Source organism: Podarcis vaucheri (assembly GCF_965113315.1).
Source record: "Podarcis vaucheri genome assembly, chromosome: 16".
Lineage (NCBI taxonomy): Eukaryota > Metazoa > Chordata > Lepidosauria > Squamata > Lacertidae > Podarcis > Podarcis vaucheri.
Genome location: NC_138754.1, coordinates 8558346 through 8576275, shown reverse-complemented (window position 1 = coordinate 8576275; position 17930 = coordinate 8558346). Strand labels below are relative to the sequence as shown.

General features: G+C 49.8%; 2 protein-coding genes and 1 long non-coding RNA gene across 3 annotated transcripts in view; 2 read left to right on the top strand and 1 right to left on the bottom strand.

The window, feature by feature from the left end:
* CRTC2 (CREB regulated transcription coactivator 2) overlaps positions 1-1824 on the top strand; it is a 40296-nt gene extending 38472 nt beyond the window's left edge. The window contains exon 14 of the mRNA XM_082202147.1: positions 664-1824. Coding sequence (XP_082058273.1) covers positions 664-872 — 209 coding nt within the window. The 3' untranslated portion in view covers positions 873-1824. The remainder of the gene's footprint in view (positions 1-663) is intronic.
* A 4603-nt stretch (positions 1825-6427) lies between these two features.
* Positions 6428-14432, bottom strand: LOC309520671 (protein S100-A6-like). The gene is made up of 3 exons (XM_082202677.1): positions 14290-14432; positions 7840-7987; positions 6428-6651 (listed from the first exon to the last, which is right to left on the bottom strand). The coding sequence occupies exons 2-3, from the start codon at positions 7975-7977 to the stop codon at positions 6517-6519; spliced, it is 273 nt and encodes a 90-aa protein (XP_082058803.1). The 5' UTR covers positions 7978-7987; positions 14290-14432; the 3' UTR covers positions 6428-6516.
* Positions 9537-13432, top strand: LOC309520797. Its single transcript, XR_014214431.1, has 2 exons — positions 9537-12703; positions 12736-13432. It is a non-coding gene; the product is annotated as an uncharacterized lncRNA (long non-coding RNA).
* Positions 14433-17930: the final 3498 nt, after the last annotated feature.

Below are 17930 nucleotides of genomic sequence, written 5' to 3'. Positions count from 1 at the left end.
GTTCCGCAGGGCGGGTGCCACCACCGAGAAGGCCCTCCGCCTGGTTCCCTGTAACTTCACTTCTCGCAGGGAGGGAACCGCCAGAAGGCCCTCGGCGCTGGACCTCAGTGTCCGGGCTGAACGATGGGGGTGGAGACGCTCCTTCAGGTATACTGGACCGAGGCCGTTTAGGGCTTTAAAGGTCAGCACCAACACTTTGAATTGTGCTCAGAAACATACTTGGAGTATGTGTAGATCCTTTAGGACTGCTATTATACTGTCCCGGTGGCTGCTCCGAGTTCAGCTGCCGCATTCTGGATTAGTTGTAGTTCCTGAGTCGCCTTCAAAGGCGGCCCCACGTAGAATTCTGCAGTTTAACTACCGTAGATTCCGGCGTATAAGACGACTTTTTAACCCCGGAAAATCCTCTAAAAGTTGGGGTTCTCTTATATGCCAGGTATGGGTTTGCTGGGCAGCTTCGCCAGGCGGCTTCCTCCCGGCGCGGAGCCCACCGCCCACTGCCGCTGACCAGTGAAGCTGCCACGTATAAGACTGGGCATATAAGTCAAGCCCCCAAATTGGCAGCTGCCTAATACGCCAAAATCTACAGTACGCACCGTGTGAGGAAGAAACTTCTCCGTGTCTGTACATCTCTTTTTGCTCTCCAATCCTTCCCTCCTCTAGGGGACTCCCCGCCTGGGATCTCCAGGGAGATTGCCACCGTCCTGGCGGGCATGCCGGGCTTTGAGATGGACTCCTCCTCCCTGGGTCTGGATGAGGACCTGAGGATCGAGCCGCTCACTTTGGACGGACTCAACATGCTGAGCGACCCCTACGCCCTGCTGACCGACCCGGCCGTCGAGGATTCTTTCCGCACCGACCGACTCCAGTGAAGGAAGGGAGAGGGCCGCAGCGCCGAGAAACGCCACCCCTGCGAGGTGGACCCTCTTGAGCCACGAAAAAACAAAAGGACGACTTTTTTTTGCTTTCCTAAACCAGAGGCGCCGGGGACAGAAGAGATTGTGTTTGCCCGCCCTGCCTTTCCACCCCAAGTGTCGCCATCCCCCTCCAAGCTTAAACGCCTCCTAGGGTGCTCTGGGACCGGACTTTGCAACGAGCACTTGCAATCCCAGGTTATAGGGGACCGGGGCACGGGTTGACCCCCCCAGGGGCAGGGAAGAAGCCTCTGCACTCTTTAGAGCCGGGGCGCAGGCCATGAGAGTTTTCAGCATCCTCCCCAAAGCGGGAGAGAACGTACGCAGTCTAGGTGTTAGTGTTCCAGTTCCCTTGAATCGGGGTGTTGGGGGGGCGCTCACATTCATGTGAATCCAAGTGTCTGCCCCCTCCCTCAAAATCAATTCCAGCCATTTCGTTTCCCCAAGTTTATTCCTGTGTATATTTCGTACCCGCACCCGATAGCTATAGAGACTTTCGTAGCGTGCAGAGCATTTTTTGGGGGGGGTTACGTTCTCGTTTTTTCTCTCTCTTTTTTGGCCTAATCATGTTTTTTTTAATTTTATTTTCAAGAAAAGCAATTATGTACATAACTGCCCTTCTCTCCTGCCCCCCACCCTCTCCTCCTGAGCTGCCGTGTACATGTGGGGGAGAGGAAAAAGGGGGGGCGTTTCTCTTGTAAAGCACTTGTAACTTTGCATCCTTATCTGTCGTGAGGTCTGGCTTCTGTGCTTGAGTTTGGGGCGGAGGGGGGGAGCTCAAAGTAGGGGGGGCTGTGGTTGGGGTTCAGCCCATACCTCACCTTTCCTTCCCCTCCGCCCCCACTGTGGAAGAGATAAACCAGAGTGATTTTATTATTATTTTTTAAAATATATGTTAATTATAACAACATTCCGTCACTGGTTTTTGTGTGGTTTTCCGGGCGGCGGTTCATCCCTCCAGATCAGGGTGGGGACTGTCCCAGCCTCGAGTCCTCTTTTTTCCCAGAGCAGCTGCCCAAATTCTGCAAGGAAGGGGCTCAGGGCGACGCCTGAGCCACATTTCGCCCCCGGCGTCTGGTCTGCTTCTGACGCAAAACTTTAATAGCCCATCCGCCCCTGGTTTTCAGAAGCCGCTCGCCACGTGGTCTCAGCGAAAGAGGAAAAACCGATGCAAAATTCTCTGGACCGGTTTCATGTGATCTTGGGCGGGATACCTGGGCACACGAATTTACTAAGGGAAGTGCTGCCTATCAGACCCATATCCCATCTAGTCCTGCATCCCTGTTCTCGCAGGGGCCCCAATGGGGCACCCACAAGCCGAACCCGAGCGCGAAAGCAGCCTCCCCTCCTGCCATTTCCAGCTATCGGTATTCAGAAGGATACCGTCTCTGACCCAGAGGCAGCCGAGGCAGCTTGAAGCAAAACAGAATATGGCAGCTCTTGGCCGCCTCATCTTCCGCAGCCAGAGAAGAAGAAGAAGAGTTTGGATTTGATATCCCGCTTTATCACTACCTGAAGGAGTCTCAAAGCGGCTAACAATCTCCTTTCCCTTCCTCCCCCACAACAAACACTCTGTGAGGTGAGTGGGGCTGAGAGACTTCAGAGAAGTGTGACTGGCCCAAGGTCACCCAGCAGCTGCAGGTGGAGGAGCGGGGAAGCGAACCCGGTTCCCCAGATTACGAGACTACCGCTCTTAACCAGGGGGCAGCAGTGGGCTCCTCAGAGGCCGGATCTACTGCCTGGGGCGACTGCCGCACCTTGCCTCACGGGTGCGCTGGCTCTGCTCTGACCGTGGAGGTAGCTAGTAGCCATTCCTAGCCATATCCTCCAAGAATTTGCCCAGTCTTTTAAAAACATCTAAGTTCACGCCTGTTACTGGCATTTACAGAGTGAATTCCATAGTTAAAACAGCAGCACAGAGCTTTCAGCGACTCCTCTGCCCTTGATTTTAGCGTGCAGTTGTTCAGTTGGCCAACTAGATACCCCAATGCGAACCCAAACACAATGGCAACTCTGCAACTCTGGCGCCGATTATGGAGGCAGAACATCCTGGCTAGTGGTCACCGATTGCCTTATTCCTCCCCGAATTTTGCATTGGCCAAGAGCCTTATTCGTCCATGGTTTAGCTACACGAAGCAAGATCGTTTACCTGGAAACAAAATGCCCATAACTTTACAGAAGCAAGACTAGGTAGTAACAAGCTTTGGACTACGCTAAGGTCTGGCTGGTTGGGCTCCTTGCTACCCTGTTCCCTTTCGGCCTCTTCCAGTTTCTGAGCATTGCTTGGCTTAAATTTTGATACGGAGTCTTCCCTGAAAGGCCTGTAAAAGATTTGCATGCCCTCCAACATTCCTCGGATGAAAATGTCCCTATGATCACGTGAGGACTGTCAGAGGAGCTGCTTAATTGCACCAGCACTCAGGAATCCTGAGCTGATCAGGCCGTGGCCTGCATTGTAACCACGTTAACTTGCTCCCTCATGCCTTTGCACTCAAGGTCTAGCTTCCCATTCAATAGATAAATAGCAGAAAGCTCTTCATCTGAGATCGATTTTTTTGGTAAGACTACAAAATTTGAGAGTGACACCTGCCGGGAGAATTATGCAGCCAGAAAATTAAGTACACCTGAAAAATCTCCCTCCACCCCATTGTGTTGACCTTACCTGGCAGGTGAGAGTCTGAGTGCACTTTTAACTAGGTGAGTAAGGGGTCAGTCCCATGAGTGGTACTCCTTGAGGAGAAGGGCTCTGACATAGATGGTCCACTTGCTCCATTTCCCCCCATAATAATAATAATAATAATAATAATAATAATAATAATAATAATAATAATAAATAATAATAATTTTTATTTATACCCTGCCCACCCCAGCCAAGACCGGGCTCAGGGCAGCTAACACCTGGTATAAAAACAATTGATTAAAATACAACTTAAAAACCAGATTAAAATACAACATTAAAATGCAGCCTCATTTCAGCAGAAACTCAAATCAAAAACTTTTTGGGGATGAAAATGTCAAATCTTCACGAAGGCCAACTATCCAGACTGGTCCTACGTGGGCCAGAAAAAAGCCAGGGAAGTCCCCAAATAGGAGTTCCATCACAGAAGGAGAAAGGAAAGAGGGGGAGGGGGATCAAGTTGATTCCAAGCCAAAGGCCAGGCAGAACAACTCTGTCTTACAGGCCCTGCGGAAAGAAATCAGATCCTGCAGCCAAAGCCCAACCAGATTCCCCTGGAAAGCTCAGAACAGTTGCGGACCAACATTTTTGGGTCCCTGAAGGTCAAACTGTTATGAGGGCCACTTTGCAACCAGCAATGGGGTCTGGGTAACCACTGCTTTCTTCTTTACCACATCTGCACTACTGACTCTCAAACTTGGGGATTGTTGAAATATATACAGCAAAAGATAAATCGTGTGACTCAAATTGTGTCTACTAGACCGCAAAACGCTAAGCAACATGGACTAAATTTGCTTCTGGGGTCTTTGGGGGATGAGGCACTCTGAAGCTTAAACATAATTAGTTTCGTAGTAGATCCGCTCCTGGCTCAGCAGCAGAGCAGGGAGGCAACAGCGCTCCCTGCTGTCGCCCTCCGGCAATTGCCACTGCGTTGAGAGATAAGAGACTGAATCTGGGGGCTCTGCTTAGCTGCAGAAGGCAGGGTGGTGTGTCACAAGCGGCTGCTGAAAAGGATCTATACCCAGGAAGGGAACCAAATCAGTGGCAGAGAGCACCTGCTGTCCATACCGAAGGTCACAGGTTAAATCTCTGGCATCTCAGGGTAGAAATGGGAATGCCCCTGTCTAAAACACTGTAGAGCTGTTGCTGGACAATGTGGACAAGACTGAACCAGATCGGCCCAGCAGTCTGGGCTGGCTCCATGTTCTGTGTCGTCCCCCACCCAAAAGGGCTTTCAGAATCCCACCCAGCAAATTTATTCTTGATGGTGTCCTTTAAAGGGGCTTCTGGTCAATGGTTGGGGTGTGTGTGAGACTAGGGGGTACGAACCCCTGCTCCCCAATCCGACTTACCCCTTTGCCCATTCCCCACCCCTGACCAAACCCTTCTCCCTTTACAACTCGCCCTCTCTTCCTACTCCCAAATCCTTTTTGCTTGCTTCTTTAGCCCCTTCATCTATTTATTGATATTTTTAACATGCACACTGCTTTTGTGGAACAACGGTTTGGTTTCTGTTCGGCGCTATTGTGTGAAATCTTTTCTTTTATATCGCAAAACATGCTGCTGCAATGGTGTTGACTATGGACCTTCCAAGGTTCCCCATTTTCCAGGGACATCCCTGATTTACAGAAGCCGTTCCGGTTTCTGATTTGATCCTGGAATGTCCCATTTTCCCTTAGGACATCTCTATTTCCATCGGAGAAATGTTGGAGGCTATGGAGTTCTCTAACCCCATAGCCATCTAAAGGCAGCCCTCTATAGAGAAGGTTTTCTTTTAATGTTTTGTGTACAGTGGTACCTCGGGTTACATACGCTTCAGGTTACAGACTCTGCTAACCCAGAAATAGTGCTTCAGGTTAAGAACTTTGCTTCAGGATGAGAACAGAAATCGTGCTCCGGCGGCACGGCGGCAGCAGGGGGCCCCATTAGCTAAAGTGGTGCTTCAGGTTAAGAACAGTTTCAGGTTAAGAACGGACCTCCGGAACGAATTAAGTACTTAACCCGAGGTACCAGTCTGTTGGAATCTGCCCAGAGTGGCTGGGGCAACCCAGATGGATGGGCAGGGTATAAATTGATGATGATGATGATGATGATGACGATAATAGAAGGTGCTTATTTTCATCCGAAAAATGTTGGGGTGTGTGTGTGTGACTAGAGCGCCAATGCTGAAGGTGAGAAGAGGCCTGGCAATAGGTCTCAGCCGCATTTTCAGGTAGGTATGAGAATTGTTGCTGGCCTGAAACTCTGGACAGCTTCTGCCAGCTTGGACCACCTTGTGAATATAGGATCCCCCCCAGAACCCGCTGTTTGTAAAAATGGCAGCCATTTTGACTTATGCCACTCCTCTCTCCAACAGCCATTTTGTGACTGACACCCACAGCACTTCCCTCAAAAAATCCAGATATGCCCGCTGTTCTAAAAATATCGGTGACGCTGCTTTTAGGAAACATTCGCACCATACATTTAAAGCACAACTTCCAACAGTCATGGCTTCCCCCAAAAGGATTCTGGGAGCTGTTGTTAGTCAGGGGTGCCGAGACCCGTTATTCCCCTTACAGAGAGAGTGTGTGTTGTTTAGCAATCAATACCTCTTTCTCATGAAATTCTGGGAAACGTAGCTCTGTGACGGCAAAGCATATAGTCAAAACACTGTGTGCAATGATGGGTGGGAATGCCCGTCTCCCCCCCCAAAAAAAAACACGGCCCCCTTTTAATTTCAGTTTTTCCCCTTTCCTTTTTTGCCAAGCACGTAAAGCTGAATGCGTAGGACTTGCGAGTTACCTGTTCACACACCATGGGGTCTCTTTGGTAAAAGTCACGGGATGCGGAGCCAAACTTTACAAAACTTAAATTTTATTGGACGTGAAACCGCCTACAGAGGTATAATCCCGAACCACAAAACCTCAACCCACCAGGGTGTTACATTTACGAACTCAAAGCTTCGTTGTAAATCATTGCCAGGGCACCCAGGAAAGTGACGTATTCCTGGAAGTTGACCACTTGGTCCCCATTGCGGTCCAAGTCTTTCATTAATGCCTGTATCTCTGAGTCTTGCAGTTTCTGGAATAGACAACGAAATCACGAATTTAGAATGCTCAGTGGAACAAGGCCTTTGCTTTCCGTTTCAACATTTGAGGCGATTTTCTGGGAAACTGTTGTGGGGGGAGGCAAGGTTTAGTATGAATAATAGCATTATTTTTATCGCAGGTGGGGGAAAGCGATGGGAGATGCTGTCTGTTTAATTCTGTCTGAGTCTCGCTCTGCACACGCACACGCGTTCTTTATATCCTCCTTTTGGGATTAAGACCACGCCCTGGCACCTGACTGTCTCCTACACTTTCTCATTTCCTGAGGCCATCGCGCGACAAATTCGTCTATGTGGCTTCCTGATCATTTGATGGAATTGTAACTGAAAAGCTCCTTTCTTGAGGATTTAGCCCAAAGCGGAAGACTCCCGGGTCATGAAGGGACTGCTTCACCCGCTTCCCACCCATTCATATCCCCCTGCTCTCTCTCCATCCACCCAGAGGCTTCTCCACTTGTGGGGAAAGGTCTAGGGTGGGTGGGTGTCCTTCTGTATCCGAGACCACATAACACCAGTCTTGAAAGACCTACAATGGCTCCCAGTACGTTTCTGAGCACAATTCAAAGTGTTGGTGCTGACCTTTCAAGCCCTAAACGGCCTCGGCCCAGTAGACCTGAAGGAGTGTCTCCACCTCCATCGTTCTGCCCGGACACTGAGGTCCAGAGCCGAGGGCCTTCAGGCGGTTCCCTCACTGCGAGAAGCGAAGCTACAGGGAACCAGGCAGAGGGCCTTCTCGGTGGTGGCACCCACCCTGTGGAACGCCCTCCCACCAGATTTCAAAGAGAACAACAACTACCTGAACATTCAGAAGACATCTTAAGGCAGCCCTGTTCAGGGAAGTTTTTAATGTGTGACATCTTAGTGTATTTTTGGTCTTTGTGGAGTGGCTGGGGAGGCCCAGCCAGATGGGCGGGGTACAAATAATAAATTATTATTATTACCATTTCCCCCTCTGGGAGAAAAGCAACTGGGGCAAGCCGTTTTGAGTCAGTGGGGATATAGGTCATACGGCTTAATCTACCCCAGCATGGTCACATTGCAGAGCTTTTTATTTGGCGGGGGGAAGAGAGAGCGAGAGACAGGATGTGTCCCTGTGTAGCCCCAGCTTCCTTTGTCCTCCAATAGGAACTCTGAGCATATTTGGTCCTTTCCCCCATCCTCACCGGTCCAATGGTGAGCTCCTTCTGGATCAGCTCCTTCAATTCCTTCTTGCTTAGGGTGTTCTTATCGCCATCCTTGCCGGCGTACTTGTGGAAGGTGACAACCAGCAGGCCGATAGCTTGGTCAAGAGGTGCTGCCATGGCAAGAGATCTGAAAAAGAGGCAAGACAGAACGGGGGAGAGTTCAGGAGGCTGTACGGATTGGGAGGGGAAAGCCAGCCTTCCAAAGCTTTCCTGCTGCCTACCTCTCTTAACGCAAAGGGACGCGGGTGGCACTGTGGGTTAAACCACAGAGCCTAGGGCTTGCCGATCAGAAGGTTGGCGGTTCGAATCCCCACGACAGGGTGAGCTCCCGTTGCTCGGTCCCTGCTCCTGCCAACCTAGCAGTTTGAAAGCACGTCGTAGTGCAAGTAGATAAATAGGTACCGCTCCGGCGGGAAGGTAAACGGCGTTTCCGCGCGCTGCTCTGGTGCGCCAGAAGCGGCTTAGTCATGCTGGCCACATGACCCGGAAGCTGGGCGCTGGCTCCCTTGTCCAGTAAAGGGAGAGGAGTGCCGCAACCCCAGAGTCGGCCACGACTGGACCTAATGGTCAGGGGTCCCTTTACCTTTACCTCTCTAATGCATTTACTTTATTTTTATTTAATAAAAATCCCATAAGCATCACTGCATCTGCGTGAGCGGCAGAGAACAAGTTTAAAGAGCTGCAGGCACAGGTTCGAGTTGCACTTGTTAATGTAAAACAGGGCTGGGGAACGTTTCTTCAGCCTGAGGGCCAGACAGCCTTCTGGGGGCCACAGGCAAAAGTGGCTGACGTGACAAATGTGGATTTTGCCCTTGTACACTAGGCAACTTTCTCTGTACACTACCCTCCATCCAGGCTAGGAAGAAGCCTCTGTTGGACTTCTAAGCCAGGCAGAAACAAGGAACGTGGAAATAAGGTCTGGCAAGGGGTATGGCTCAGGAGAAAGAGAGGGTCCCAAGGGCCAGACAGAGAAGCTGTAGGCCCACATTTAGTTCCTGGGCCTGAGGTTCACTACCCATATTCCTTTTCTTTTTAAAAGTTGGTTCCAGTTTTTGTTTTGACTGCAACAAAGAAAGAAAATATTTAGATGAAGGGGGTGGGGATGTCAGTCTGGTAGCACCACATTCACTGCAAAAATAAGGCAATTGCTTTCCCCAAGGCAATTGCTGGGGGGGGGGGGACTTGTTCTACAAGCTTGCAATGTGGTTTGGTTTAAACCCGGAAGGGTATGCATGTAGGGTGCCTATTGGCTAGCATCCGTGATGTCACCTGGTTGCCTCTCCTCACAATCTGGGGGGGAGTTTCCCAATGCTTTTAGCATAGGCGCCGACTCCATGGGGCTTGAGGGGGCCCGAGCCCCCTCAAAAATTCGTTTGGGGGGCTCCGCCCCCCCAATAATCACCGGCACCCCTCCAGCAGAGCGCCATCGCCGCCCCTCCCCCAGCCCAAAATGCACAGGGTCGGGCTGCCTGCATGCCTCCTGCCCTCCCTCCCGAGCAAAAGCTCCACCCAATTTCCTTTGGAGCTGATTAATAGGCGCAGCACGCTCTCCCCTATTCGCTCACGAGGAGGCACCGCCACTTTATTTGCATATTCATGAGCTTATTTATTATTCATGAGCTTTCCCGGGCGCCCCCCCCCCCAATATTTTTTATAAGTCCGCGTCCCTGGCTTTTAGGATGCTTAAAAAAAAAGGATTAGTATAATGCATCGCTTTATAATACTTTTTTTAAAAAATAAAACGTTAGCCCATCTGAAAGAAGAGGTGAAGGAAGGACTTGTAGCTCAGTGATAAGATCGTCTGCTTTTTATGCACAAGATCCAGGGTTCAATATCCAGCTAGACTGGGGGGGGACCTTTGTCTGAATCTCTGGAGAGCCGCTGCCAATGGTTTGACTCAACAAAACAGCTTCCTATGTTCCGGGGGGCAGAGGTCAGGCAGACTTACGACTGAGCTATGATTTGTCTTGCAACTAGGCCCACGCGCCCATTGTGATATCTTCTCTTGGCATGGCCTGGTGCCAGGAGACAGAGTGGCCTTGTGGCACTCTCTCATCCCAGCTGATCACAGGGTGCGGTCTCTTAATCCTGGGAAGGAACATGCCCGTAGGGTTAAGGACCAGAAGTCTTAGCAGTCACAGCAAGAGGTATTATTTTAGGCTTAATGCTTCTCATGTGCTGCAAGCTGAGTGATGAAAGGAAGAGAATACTCTCTCGTCCCAACCCACATCAAGGGAGCCACTCTCTCGCTGAGCTGCCTGCGGGCCTTCCCCTAAAAATAAAGCAAGATTCCAGTCCTCATGGTTCCGGATTAATAATAATAATAATAATAATAATAATATATAATAATAATAATTTATTATTTATACCCCGCCCGTCTGGCTGGGCTTCCCCAGCCACTCTGGGCGGCTTCCCAAAAAATATTAAAATACTGTACTACATCAAACATTAAAAGCCTCCCTAAACAGGGCCGTCTTCAGATGTCTTCTAAAAGTCTGGTAGTTGTTGTTCTCTTTGACATCTGGTGGGAGGGCATTCCACAGGGCAGGTGCCACTACCGAGAAGGCCCTCTGCCTGGTTCCCTGTAACTTGGCTTCTCGCAGTGAGGGAACCGCCAGAAAGCCCTCGGTGCTGGACCTCAGTGTCCGGGTAGAACGATGGGGGTGGAGACGCTCCTTCAGGTATACTGGGCCGAGTATATCTCGGATTAAGGTCTGACTTAATTGGGAACAGAGGAAGCTGGCGTATATTGAGTCAGAGCTGTGGTCCATCTAACTCACTACTGTCTACACTGACCGGCAGCAGCTCGTCAGAATTTCAGGCAGGGTTCTCTCCAAGTCAGGGATTGAACCTACAAGGCGCTGTGCTGCAAAAAGTACGATAGGCAGCGGCAGCCGCAGCAGTTTCAAGATCCAGTTCCGCAAGTTCTCATTTTTGCACAATCTTAAGAAAGAATCAACAACCCACCCTGAATCCGTCATGGTTTATGAGAACAGCAGTGGTTTCTATATGGGGTTTTTAAGGTGGTGGTGATCTTATCTGGCCTCTTTGGAGAGAGTGAGAAAGCATACAGGGTGTTCTTGGTGTGCGGAAAAAGATCACCTTATCTACAGGTGCGATAGCAAACAGAAGGGGCACGGAGGCAGCGCATCAAATCCTCACGGGGTCTCTGCCATGGAAGCATATTCACCCAGTGCTTTTCCAGCTGCACTGGCTCCCGGTGGAGTACAGGGTCAGATTTAAGGTGCTGCTTTTGACCTTTAAAGCCCTTCACAGCCTAGGACCCTCGTACCTACGGGACCGCCTCTCCCGGTATGCCCCACGGAGAGCCTCAAGGTCCATAAATAGCAACACCCTAGTGGTCCCGAGCCCTAAGGAAGTCAGATTAGCTTCAACCAGAGCCAGGGCCTTTTCAACACTGGCTCCAGCCTGGTGGAACGCTCTGCCTCATGAGACCAGGGCCCTGTAGGATCTGATTTCTTTCCACAGGGCCTGTAAGACAGAGTTGTTCCACCTGGCCTTTGGCTTGGAGTCAATTTGATTCCCTCCCTCTCTTTTCTTCCTTTCTCCTCCTGTGATGAGGCTGCATTTTAATGTTTTAATGTTGTATTTTAATCTTGTTTTTCAAGTTGTATTCATTCAACTTGTTTTTATTATTGCTCGTTAGCCACCCTTGGCTGGGGTGGGCGGGGTATAAATAAAAAATATTATTATTATTGCTCCCTTTGTCTGCGGTTTGGGGCATCCCCAGCACCATCACCTGGGAGGGCCCCCGCCCCCCCAACGCAGTAGCAAATGAAAGCCACGCGAGGCCAATGACATGTGCTCAACAGCCAGATTTGTGGAGAGAGAGAGAGCAAGGCCCAGCCACGCCCTACAGGTGTGCTGCCTCACCCTTGAGCAAATTGCATAGGGACCAGTTGCCTGGGGAAATGAGGGCATTGGGGAGCAACCTGGCGCCCTACGAACTACAGCTCCCATCAGCCTCGGCTGGCACAAGAAGTGGCCAAGGATGATGGGAGTTGTGGTCCAACCACTAACCTTTGGGCCCTTCAGAATGCTGTTGGACTACAACTCTCATCACCTTTGGCCATTGGCTGATGGGAGCTGTAGTTGTCCCATAAGTCACAGATGCTCCCGTCCCTGTTCTAAAGGATGGCACATAATCACACCCATCGAAAACACTCTTATTCCACTTATTCCGTGGCTCCCCCCCCCCCGGCACCCTGGGAAAATTATTATCGTTAATATCATCGTCATTAATTTGTACCCCGCCCATCTGACTGGGTTGCCCCAACCACTCTGGGCAGCTTCCAACATATATAAAAACGTAATAAAATATTAAACATTAAAAAGACACTTCCCAATACAGGATTGCCTTTGTAATAAAAGATTGAACAGGGCTGTTTTCATGGAACTTTCAGCTCCCTGAAAGAACTACAGTTTACAGCACGGGTAGGCAAACTAAAGCCCGGGGGCCGGATCCGGCCCAATCGTCTTCTAAATCTGGCCCGTGGACAGTCCGGGAATCAGCATGTTTTTACATGAGTAGGAAATGTCCTTTATTTAAAATGCATCTCTGGGTTATTTGTGGGACCTGCCTGGCATTTTTTACATGAGTAGAATGTGTGTTTTTATTTAAAATGCATCTCTGGGTTATTTGTGGGGCATAGGAATTCGTTCATTATTTTTCCCCCAAAATATAGTCTGGCCCCCCCACAAGGTCTGAGGGATGGTGGACCAGCCCCCTGCTGAAAAAGTTTGCTGACCCTTGGTTTACAGGATGCTTGGAGGGAAGTTAAAAGGGCGTGGCAGTTAAAAGCGGCATGAGAGGGCTTTAAATGTAGGATGTAAACGCTCTATGTACGAATAAAGTAGCAACGAAATTCCTGGGACTCTGTGCGCATTATCACGCCTCCCCACCAGAGGCCAGGAGGGCGTGTGGCGCAGGGTTGCTGCGCAAAGTTTGCAAGCGGCACAAGCTAAGCAAGCATGGGGGGGGGGAGCCGTGGGTGCGTGTGATGCCCCACCCTTGGGCAATTCCCTATTTCCATCACCCAACACCCAACACCCCCCTCTCCCCAAACATCCTTCCTTTTTCCTGCGCTCTTGCAGCACAGCTTCATGCGTCGGGCTCCAAACTGTCCCGGTTTGGACTCCGGGCGCCTCCTAGTTTTCGAGAGGGTTGCAAAATTCCTCGGGTGGGGAGCGCAACGCCCACCCGCTCCCTCCCGGCAGCCGTGGAAAAACCCCACATGGCAAAGGCTTGGGGTGTGTGGAAGCACAACTTGTCCAATGGGAGTAAAGCCGAGGGAATGTAAGTTTCCATTTGCAAGGGAGCGGCTCCCTGAGCGCAAAAGAGCGACGCGCTCGCTGCCGCAGTTCGGCGGCCAGAGGACAAGCGCTCTGCGTATGCCCAGAGGCACCGCCTTTATTGCAGCTTAAATCTCAAACCGGCGAGTGGGGCAGAGGAGAGAGAGAGGGAGGGGGCGTTGAATTCCAGAGCTGTACTAACTCCGGATTTTCCGTTTGCATTTTGGCTTCTGGTTAAGTCGCTTTCAAACTTTCTGCACGAGAGAGAGAGAGTGTCTGAAGGCGACTTAACCAGAAGCCAAAATGCAAACGGGAAATCCGGAGTTAGTACAGCTCTGGAATTCAACGCCTCTCTCTCTCTCTCTCTCTTGCAGAAAGTGACGCCTAAATGAGAAGAGTAGAAGTAATGGAAAGGTTTTTAAGAAAGTGGTTTAAAACGAAAGGGCATCCAATATTTGAATGGAGGAGGAGCATCATTAAATAAACCATTCCACCCTTAACTTGGGAGGGTGACCCACTGAGCTCAAAGGGACGAAATACCGTTAAATAAATAACAATATCAACATATAATGAATTGCACGTTTAACTTGGGAGGGTGCCCTACTGAATACAATGGGACTTAACTTCTGTGTGGGCCCTGGTAAGCATTACGCTGCCATCCTATGCGGTCTTACTTCCGAGGAGACCCGTATAGGCTTGCGCTCCTAAGCTGCTCTCCTGCACTTACTTAGCAGTATACAGTACAAACCTCGTTGCACTCAAGAGGGCTTACTTCCGAGTAGACCTATCGGATCTCCCTGTTAAGAACGAGGGAGGGGAGGGCGAGGCAAAAGGATCTTTCTGATAGGGCAGAAAGGATATTAAAAGGTTCGACTTTTTCCCAAACTATTCCTAGGTTAGTGGGGAGGAAACCACATCTCTGAAATGGTCTCTCGACTGTCCCTAAGGAGGAAAAAAGAACAGGGGAACTAGGAATGAGGGAGGGAGGGACACATCTGGAGCGAAAAAGCTACACATCTGGCTCACTGGAGAGGGGAAATCTTCTGCAAAAGCTCAGGAGATGATGGAAACGAGATGGAGGAGCCGTGGATGGGAGGAGCGGAATTCAAGACTCACCAGAAGCGAGATGGTCCGGTGCTGAGTGGCAGGAAGCGATGGGGAAAGTGGTGGCCCACAGCTGGCGCAGCCTGGACTTAATAGCCAGAGGCGGAGCCCAGGCTTTCCCAGGAGGCAGCTGATTGGATCCAAAGAGGAACAACGCCCCCCCTTACCCCCCAACTTTCTGTGTATTACAAACTCCACCTTTATTTGCTGTATTAACTCTTTCCCAGGTTCCAGAACTCTCCAACACTTCTCAGGTGCAGAGAGAGAGTGGGGAGGGAAGAGAGACCTTTCCCCTAATTCCACCCAGAGGGCTAGAAACTTGTCATTTCTTTCCTTTCACAGACTTTCTCTCTTTGCTCTGTGCCTCGGTTTCCCTTTCCAGGTGAGCTTCCTTCTTTCCCTTCCACCCACCCACCCACCTCTCTTTCTCTCTTCTTTTTCCTCCGTGCCTCAGTTTCCCCTCCAGGTGTTCGTTCGGTCCCTTGTTTGCTCTTCTGCCTCAGTTTCCCCTCCGTGTCTGTCTGTCCGCCCTTCAAATCAAACTGGGATTTGACGGGCCCTTAAACACACAGCCGGATCCCCCGATCATTTTCAAAGAACGTGTGTGTATACATACATATACAGTGGCGCCTCGGGTTACATACGCTTCAGGTTACAGACGCTTCAGGTTACATACACCGCTAACCCAGATATAGTGCTTCAGGTTAAGAACTTTGCTTCAGGATGAGAACAGAAATCATGCTCTGGCGGCGCGGCAGCAGCAGGAGGCCCCATTAGCTAAAGTGGTACCTCAGGTTAAGAACAGTTTCAGGTTAAGAACGGACCTCTGGAACGAATTAAGTTCTTAACCTGAGGTATCACTGTACCTTTTCAAAGCATGGCAACAGGCAAAGACTTACAGCGAGACTCACTGCCCAGTCAACCCCATCCTCATATTTACAGAATACCCTCTGCCTGCTTCCTACAAAACCAGTTGTACCAGTTCCTTTAAGAGCGATAAATGAGTGTTTGGCCTTGCCAAGGAGATCTGCTTGGACGTCTCATTTTCACACAAGGGGCCATCTTCCCTTCTGAGTGACCGGCCAGTGGTTGGCGGGGCTGGAAGCAGAAATAACGAATATATGCACGCAACTTTTCTATTGTTGGGAACTGTAGTTTGCCAAAGGGTCTCCAAACAGCTCTCAGCACCCTGAACAAACTACAGTGCTACCCTGTTGTTACCTAGTCCCTGTTCCCTGCCCTTGTTGACACACACACCTCTCACTCTCCCTAGCTAGCAACGTTCCTCAGATTCTACCATACTTTCTCTCTGGGCTTTCACATATAGGACAGGGTGTGTGTGGAATGAAAGGATACCGGTTTGCATGCGAATCGACTTGCTAACATGTACATACTGGTGCCAATTTTAAAATGATTACTGTAATTTAAACAGGAATCCGGGATGTGTCAGTCTTGTGGAGAAGATGGTGACTGGGTGATGTGGGTGCCTGTTCAGTCTGCCGCACGGGTGTTCGGTTACCGGCAGACGGGCTGTTTCATTGCTTCTCCCTTTTGGAGTTCCTTATCCTTAAGCTAGTTCAGGTACGGCCGTTCAAATGGAGCTGGAATGGACCAAAGCGGCCCTCCAGCTTCTCTGCCTGGCCCTCGGAATTCTCTCCAGCCACACCCACCTTCTCCAGGCCACGCTCCCTCACTGCCCTTGCTAGACACACTCCTTGAGTGTTTTTGCCTGGCAGGAACGTGTCTTTGCTCTCTGGTAATGTCTCAATACTTCCCCGATTGGAGGGATAAATTTGTGTGTGTGTGTGTGTGTGAGAGAGAGAGAGAGAGAGAGCTTACTGTACAAAGATAAAGTTGACTATTTTCGGACTATTTAAATAAATCTTATAATATGATGAATTTGCAATCAGGATTCGAACTATGAGCAACAGAAAGAATTATGGTTATGATATTAAAAAAAGTGAAGATAGGGTGACACAAAGGGGTAGAATTAAAAAAACACTGTGGAAAATGGGATGGGAAGTCGATAAAACAAAAGAAAAAAATAGCATGTTTTGGAATTTTATGTGAAATTTGTAAAAATTTAATAAAATGGTTTTTGATTATTTTTTTAAAAAAAGTTGACACTTGTTGCTCCGCACTGCTGTGTGGCCCCTAAATCATTACCAAGAAGGGAAAGCGGCCCTCAATCTGATAAAGTTCCCCCCTCTTTGCAATACAGGACAGGGCATGTGACCAGCCTATCCACCAATCAAAATTGAGATGCTCTTGTGCACAGTGGTAGTGGGGATTGACTGGTAGGGCAGAAGGCAGGGAGCCTGGCAGTAGGTGGCGCCAGAGTCGATGGCAGGCAGAGCCCACTAATCCTACTTTTGTCCCCATCCTCCTCCTCCCTGCTGAGGAGCAACCCTGAGACTGAGGAAGAGGAAGCAGTTGTAAGAAGGAAGGAAGGCACCTGCAAACTTGGGGTGGGTCGAGGCTGGTGGGGCAAGTACCCCCTTTCCCCCTAATGGGCCAGCCCCCTCACTGCATATTGTGCAATGCCTTCATTATCAGATCAAGGGGCGCTGGCTAAATTCCGCCCTGCAAAATTGCTGCTGCTTTGTCTATTTTGGCCCTCTGTGTTCCAGCTTTCATTTTCTCTGCAACAGCCTCCTGCCTCACCCTGCACTGCCAATTAAAAAGTAATGGATGGTATCCCCCCCCCCTTTTTCTCTGGGGAAGAACACATTAGATCAAACGTAATTACCTCCTGTAAAATGCATGCATTGCAGCCCAGGAAAGGACCACACACCATGGCAAGAACAGCCCTGCAAAATTGGCTTGGAACGACACAGTACTGTTTGGAAAGAAATTCGCTTCCTTCCAAAACCGCCCAGAGGATTGTGAGCACATTTGAATGCATCCGAAACGGATGCAACCCAGAAGGAAAGGTTGCAGTGTGTTCCCGCTGAGGGTTGCAGCTAACAAGCCGCACCCTCTTCCAGGAAACTCCATTCCGTTCTCCCTCCTTGTTGCCCTGGTTTTTCTGTTCTCTTCCATTCCAGGTGAGCCAACGTAGGAATTTCCCTGACACCGAGTCAGATCATTGGTACACCTGCACACAGACAGTGGTTTCTCCAGGAATTCAGACAGGGAGTCTCTCCCAGCCCTTCCGGGAGATGGCACTGGGGATCGATCCTGCGACCTTCTGCATGCCAAACAGCTGCTCTTGCACTGGGCCACGCCCCTTCCCCATAACATTTTGATGTATTTTTAATCCTTGTTGGAAGCCGCCCAGAGTAGCTGGGGAAACCCAGCCACATGGGCAGGGTACAAAAAATAAACTACTACTACTACTACTACTATTACACCCTGCAGCCACGGAGCACGTTCTGTCCTCATTGGACAGGGTTCCCTTCCACGTAAGGTTTTCTTTTCCCAGCCTAAATATGTGCTTTTGGGTAGTTCTGCAAACTTTGATATGGCCGGCCCTAACATTAGGTAGCGCAAGGGTCTGCTTCAGGCTGGATGTGGGTAGTTCTGCATGCTGAAAGCTGCTGGTTGCTGCCTTCTGCAGCCCATTGGTTTGTTTTTTATATATATGTTTTGAAATAAAAAATTTAAGGTCAGATAGAAAGATAGATAGATAGATAGATAGATAGATAGATAGA

Excerpts from the sequence above, each read along its gene's own strand:
- LOC309520671 (XM_082202677.1), bottom strand. The coding sequence starts at position 7,977 with ATGGCAGCACCTCTTGACCAAGCTATCGGCCTGCTGGTTGTCACCTTC. Across the intron at positions 6,652-7,839 it reads AGGAGCTCACCATTGGACCG|AAACTGCAAGACTCAGAGAT; the intron begins GTGAGGATGGGG and ends TGTCTATTCCAG.